The following is a 6,300-nucleotide window of genomic DNA, read 5'->3' on the forward strand; positions in this document are numbered from 1 at the left end:
TTCATTCACAGCTAATATTTCCATCAATACATGAAGGGTTTAGTTTCAACTTACAAGTAACATAACCAAAACTGTTTTCTGGCCTTTTTCCTTCTTGTCCAGTGTTCATATTGTTGTTTTCTCTCTGGCATACATTGATGGCCTTCACTACCTAACAGCAAGGAAGCAATAATTCCACAGAAACCCGAAAAGATATATATATATATATATATATATATATATATATATATATATATATATATATATATATATATATATATTCCCAGACAACAAAATAAAGGCCATTCAACGACTTCCCATCTTGCTCCCTCCATCAACTCAGATTTCCCCGGGATAGGGCCAGAAGTTTTAACTTTCGACTCGGGTTTTAGTAACGTTCCTCCTTTCTCGGGCATCCAACTGTTCCCAGATTGCGTGTTGTTGTTCTATGATGTTGTTACAACCAAAGAATGTGCTTTAAGAAAATTGACAGGAGAGCCATTCACCGGTTTTGAAGAGCTTCAATCGCCTTTTTCCACTGCGATGCTCTTTGCTTAGCATCCTCGAACGATAGGACTTTCTTTGGCTGTATTATTGCATATAGATATATATAGATTCAATGGATAAGTTGAAATTATATATTGGGCAGCCGGGAAATTACTAAGGAACTTACTGTGCAAATCTTGAAGTTTGAAGGGCTAATGACTTGGACGTTGAGATCATTTGGATTGTCGGACCATATAATATTCCCTTTCACAACCAATTTCGACGGGTCTACGTAAATAAGCTTCGGTTTGTTTGTGAGGATAAGCTGTACTTTCTTGTTACTAAGCTTCTGTATTTTTTTTACCATGGAGATCATGAGAACCGACTCACCGGGCTCTAAAAACTGTTGCCTGTTACCGGATAAGAAAAAAAATGTTTTGATAAGCAAATTCGGGTACCCAATTTTAGGAAGAAAGCATAAAAACGTACCATTTTGAATCGAAAGAATCAATTGAGGCTAGCCTAGTGATGCTACCGGCAGCTTCAGAAGACGAGGCTCCGCCATTTCCATCGTTTGTTCTAGCTGAACCATCCCCCACATGTGAGGGATTCCACGATTCTTGGTCATCACCTCCGCTATTAGAAGAATGAGACTGAAAAATTAACACCCCACCCACGTTAGAAAGAAGCAAAATGTTAATTCATTTTATAAATACTAAAAAGATTCTCGAAGCAAGCAAAATATTCGGAAAGAGGACGGTATACTTTTGGCTCCATAGCTAGCCGTGGAGGAGTTCGAGACCTCAAATTTTCCCAGTCAACCCCTCTAAAGAAAGGATGTTTTTTAAGCGAAGCATAACCGTCAGGTCCTGCACCGGGTCTTCTGCTAGGATCAATATCCTGAGTTATTGTATCATGCAAATGAGAAGTTAGATACGTAAAAGATGATCACTGTATGCAAATGCTAGTTAATGCCAAATTGGAATCTTAAACAAAGAAACCCTAAAATAGGGCAATTATGCCACGAACCAGTGTTGTAAAAACCGGCCTAGTCGGCCGACTAGACGCCCGACTCGGCACCTAATTCAGCCGAGTCGGCGCCCAACTCGGCCGAGTGTTTTTTTAGGGTTTAGGGCGGCTACACATTATTATTATTATTTTACTCGGCCACCTAGGAGGTAGGCGCCCCCCGGCTGCTAACTAGCACCTAGCGCCTTCTGCAACCTTGCCACAAAAGGAGAAACCTCTTTAAATATGTCATAAATAAGCATTTTTTGTCTCTAAGACTAGGAAATGAAACAATTTAAGACGGTAGGAATGTGAATGGAATAAAAAGAGATTGAGGAAGAGGTAGTGAAGAGGAATCTATAGCTTACCAACAATTGATCGATAAGATCTCTGGCTTCATCAGAGAAGTAGTTTGGGAATCTAATATCTCTGGCAATAATTCTTTGAAAAATAAGCCATTCACTAGCATCTTTGAAGGGAGATGTCCCCGAGAGCATTTGATACACCGTGCAGCCAAGTGCCCAGAGGTCATTTCTAAAATAACGCATTAAAAGGGACGGTTACAAGGGGAAAATTTGGAGAAATAATAACAATTTGTACTCTAATGAAATGACCTCCTCCATACCCAAAAGTTGCGGGCGAGGAATTTAAAACTTCTGGAGGAACATAAGCAGCTGTCCCGACAAAGGTGCAAGCTTTATCATCTGGAAAAAAGTCGGCAAATTATTCAACAACAGAGATAAATCCAAACTGCCCTTTTTCAGAAAATTTGCATTCTCTCATAGCGTCAATGATTTACCTGACGCTGCATTTGGTAGGACTGTTATTCGACTATCTTGCATCGGCTTAACACTCCCAAAGTCGGCAATCTTGATGTGCCCGTCTGTAGTAAGCAGCAGATTCTCCGGCTGCCATTTATAAAACACTCAGCACCCTTCGTATGAGAGACTTAACCGTCATTGATATAGAAATATACCTTAATATCTCTATGTATCAATCCCATACTATGTATGTACTCAAGAGAATCCACAACTTCTGCAGTATAGAAACGAGCCTCATCTTCAGGCAGACGCCCTTTCTGCACCCACGAAATTCAAAACACAAGAGACAAACTTGAGAAACACGGGAAAATAATCTTCTAACTTCTTTTCACATAAATGGGAAAAAGAATGAGGGGGCAGTAGAGAGATACAAGAAGAAACTTTCGGTAGGTAAGGGCCATAAGTCAGGATATATTAAATATATATGTGCAACAAGTACATCTCTAAATATCAATTGTCTTTATACCCTCTTGCATAACCATAATGAAGAAATAGAATCCATGAAGCTTGCATAAATTAAATTGGGATTAAGGCTTAGTTGAATTGCGTTAACATTTTCACCACCTTTCGTGAACAGAAGAGTCTTAATTGAACGAATGATACAAACTTGTAACCACAAGGTCACGAGTTCGAATCCCAGCCTTCATGGTTTGAGCCAGACAGGCGGGACAGCTATGGGCAACCTAGGCTGGTTTACCTCCTTGTGGTCCTTTGCCGGCTAGGGTCACAAGGCGGGGTTTACCCAGTGCACACCCTCGGGTAGTGGCTGCGGGTTTCCCTCGTCACCAGAAGAGTCTTAATCGAACGTTAAAACAAAACATAGAAGAACCCCAGTTACATAATGAAGCCCATATGCTACCCATAAAATTCATAGTAACACCAAAAAATTAAATTGAAAAGATTGATGATTTGCTTTTATTAAATTAAAATAGCAAAGTTCTACTTACCCTAGTTATTTGATCAAAAAGTTCTCCACCTTCACAGGACTCAAGTGCCATATCTTCACAATTAAACAAAATGCATTTTAGATAGCCAGGTGCAGCAGAAAAGGCAGATTACGAAGAATTTGCAAAGTACTCACATAGTGAAAAGGTGTCTTGAAACGTAAAGTATAGTCGCACAATGCCGGGATGATCTAGCTGATCGAGTACAATGCGCTCTAATTTCACATAAGCAGTCTTACTCTCCTTGGTGATGAACTTTTTGTCCATGATTTTCAAGGCATAAACATTTCCGGTATCTTTCTTTCTTGCTCTAACAACCTGTTCATAATAATAGGTTAACAATAAGAATGAATCGGTGCTGTTTAAGCATATCCTATTCATGGAAAAATAGAAAGTATAGAACTTGAGGTTCTCTAATTCCCAGAAATGCACGAGAGTAATGGTAGGACACATTCCCAAGGATAAAGCAATTGCATCAAGCTTTGAAAAGAAGTAGAGCACCACTAGTCCCGCCATAGGATAGGGAGGGAAGGGGTAACTACAAGGTTAGCCTATTGCCCTTCTTGGTTTGAGCTGGTCAACTATGGACAACCTAGGCTAGTTTACCTCCTTGTAATCCTTTGCCAGCTAGGGTTACAAAGCCGTCAAAGCGGGATTTACCCAGTGCACACCCTCGGATAGTGGCTGCGGGCAATGTTGAAAAAATCGCTAGGCGCCCTCTAGGCGCCTGGGGACCACCTAGGGCGCCTAGGAGGCTGACCGCCTAGCGCCTAGAATCGGCGCCTAGGCGCGATTTTTGCAACACTGGCTGCGGGTTTACCTCGTTACCCAAAAAGAAACATTTCTAGCAAAAGCATTTCCCCAAGTAATACAAGGACAATAACAGACGATCACATTACTGGCTCCATCATAGCCACATATATAAACTGTAAGGCAACATCACATTGGCGAACTATATAAACAATATCGGCAGAATTTGTGTTATCAACTCCCTGCTTTTAGACTGCTAAAGCTAAAGGCCTTCTTCCAAAGCTGTTCAATTGAAACTTGTTGTCAGAGGGTATCTGCACTGACCTCAATATGCCAATCTATCATCTTATCTCACCTACATCTGAGATTTAAATTAGGCTTTTGGGAACCTTAAAATTATTCAGATAATTATAGCGTCTCTAAATGCACTAATGATCATGACATCCATCAGAAAAAGGACATTTCTTTCTTCCTAAATGCACTTAAGATTGATTTACCACATCTGAACAAGTACTTGGGCACCATCAATATGGTTACCAAAAAAAAAAAAGGATCAAATCAAGAGGAAAACAAAAGAAACCATGTTGTTACATTTACTCCTTTTTTTTTCACATTGTAATAATGCCCTTCAGTAAAATCCAAAAATTCACATACAGGTAAAAGCTATTACAATATGAAAATTCTTGTTTGAAAGCTCAGATATAAACACAGATTTATGTTTCCAAACACCTAAATAGAAAGCTCATGAGTCCTATACACAATTCCTTTTCTCAAATGCTTTCCCAAGCATAGCCTCAACAGTCCACACATTCTCCAAAATCCACTTCACTTCCCCCCTTTCCCCACAACCATTCCAGAAAAATGCAATACAAAGAAGGATAGATAAAAAACACAGTTCTCAATGTAGAATTACTCACTCCAGTAAGATGGAAAAAAAAATCAAGATGTAAAAAATCAAGAATTACAGAATTCAAAAGAATGGTTTTAGAGAAAAAATAAAATGAAGAAAAAAAAAACTGACCTTGGAATATGAACCAACTCCATAGATCTTGCCCAATTCAAAGTCTTGGATGGTAAAGTTTTCCTGGGGAGCTCTGAATGCAAAGCTTTTGGATCTCTGAGAATTGGTGGATGAACTGTTCTGCAGCTTAACCTTTGAATCAAATTCCTTCTCCATGTTAGATCCCTCTTCCCCTACCAATTGCAACATCTCACCACCCCCCTCCAGCGACACAGCCCAATGTGTATATTTCTTCTCTCTCTCTCTCTCCCCCTCTCTAAAGTTTCAGGAAGCTTTCTCTCTCTAAAATTCTTGAAAAGAGAGTTGGGTCTTCACAGCCTCCGATGAAAGGGGAAGTAAGACCGTTGAATAACAATAGAACCACAGAAATGAGAAATCCCTCCACACATCAGATCATATTCTCTTTACATTATACATATATGGTCATATGTATATATGTCCCTCTCTCTCTCTCTTTCTCTCTCTATATATCACTCTTTTTCTTTGAGAAACCAATCTGATAAAGCAAAACCCATATGTCAAAGACACCCAAAAGCAAATGATTCCCTAGATATGTAGATATATGTATATGAGAAAAAAAAAATATGTATGCTTATCTGAAAAAGGTGCGAGCTTTATGATTAATATGATTATTTCTTTTTCTCAAAACCCTAGAAAGCAAGCCGGGGGATAAATTCAGAACAAGGGGAATGAATGGCTAAGGGCGATAGATGCAATGCTTGTGTGTATATGTGTATGTATATATTTTACTTGTATATATGCATATAGGGATTGAAGAGCACATGAGAAAGAATGATGATGGGTGGCATCATATCCACCATTCTTGAAACCCAAATTTTATATATTTATGAAATTCTCGCTTTCTTTCTGATAAAATTTTTTGTTTGAAATTTAAGTGTATTTGTTGTGTTGTTTGCAAGCCCTGAAATGGAGGGAGAGTGGGAGGGCGAAGGTTCCTAGAGTTGGGGAACCATCCAAAAATGGCATTAGTTAATAGTTTACCACTGTGTGGGTAGTGGGTGCTGCCATGGCATATTGGCATGGGCATTTTTCTTTTGCCTATCTATCTATTTTCATCAATAAGGACTAGGGTGTTCTACACGGAACGTTATGTGTGAGCACGTGCCCACCTTGCAAGGTGAATACAGTTTTATATCCATAATTTTTATACTGTAAATTCATAATTTCTATATTGTAGATTCATAAAATTTATGCTTTAGATTCATAATTTCTAAACAGTAAATTCATAATTTCTATACTGTAAATTCATAATATCTGTCCTGTAGATTCA

The 6,300-nt window shown here is 38.9% G+C and overlaps 1 protein-coding gene across 1 annotated transcript; it reads right to left on the reverse strand.

The window, feature by feature from the left end:
• Nucleotides 1-405: 405 nt before the first annotated feature.
• On the reverse strand, nt 406-5,997 carry LOC109176922 (3-phosphoinositide-dependent protein kinase 2-like). The gene is made up of 11 exons (XM_019326332.1): nt 5,010-5,997; nt 3,376-3,556; nt 3,242-3,294; nt 2,450-2,551; nt 2,273-2,381; nt 2,099-2,177; nt 1,842-2,007; nt 1,231-1,365; nt 955-1,118; nt 653-875; nt 406-565 (listed from the first exon to the last, which is right to left on the reverse strand). Exons 1-11 carry the CDS (start codon nt 5,196-5,198, stop codon nt 482-484), a joined length of 1,485 nt encoding a protein of 494 aa, XP_019181877.1. The 5' UTR covers nt 5,199-5,997; the 3' UTR covers nt 406-481.
• Between the last annotated feature and the right edge of the window lie 303 nt (nt 5,998-6,300).

This window comes from Ipomoea nil, unplaced genomic scaffold, assembly GCF_001879475.1.
Source record: "Ipomoea nil cultivar Tokyo-kokei standard unplaced genomic scaffold, Asagao_1.1 scaffold0761, whole genome shotgun sequence".
Lineage (NCBI taxonomy): Eukaryota > Viridiplantae > Streptophyta > Magnoliopsida > Solanales > Convolvulaceae > Ipomoea > Ipomoea nil.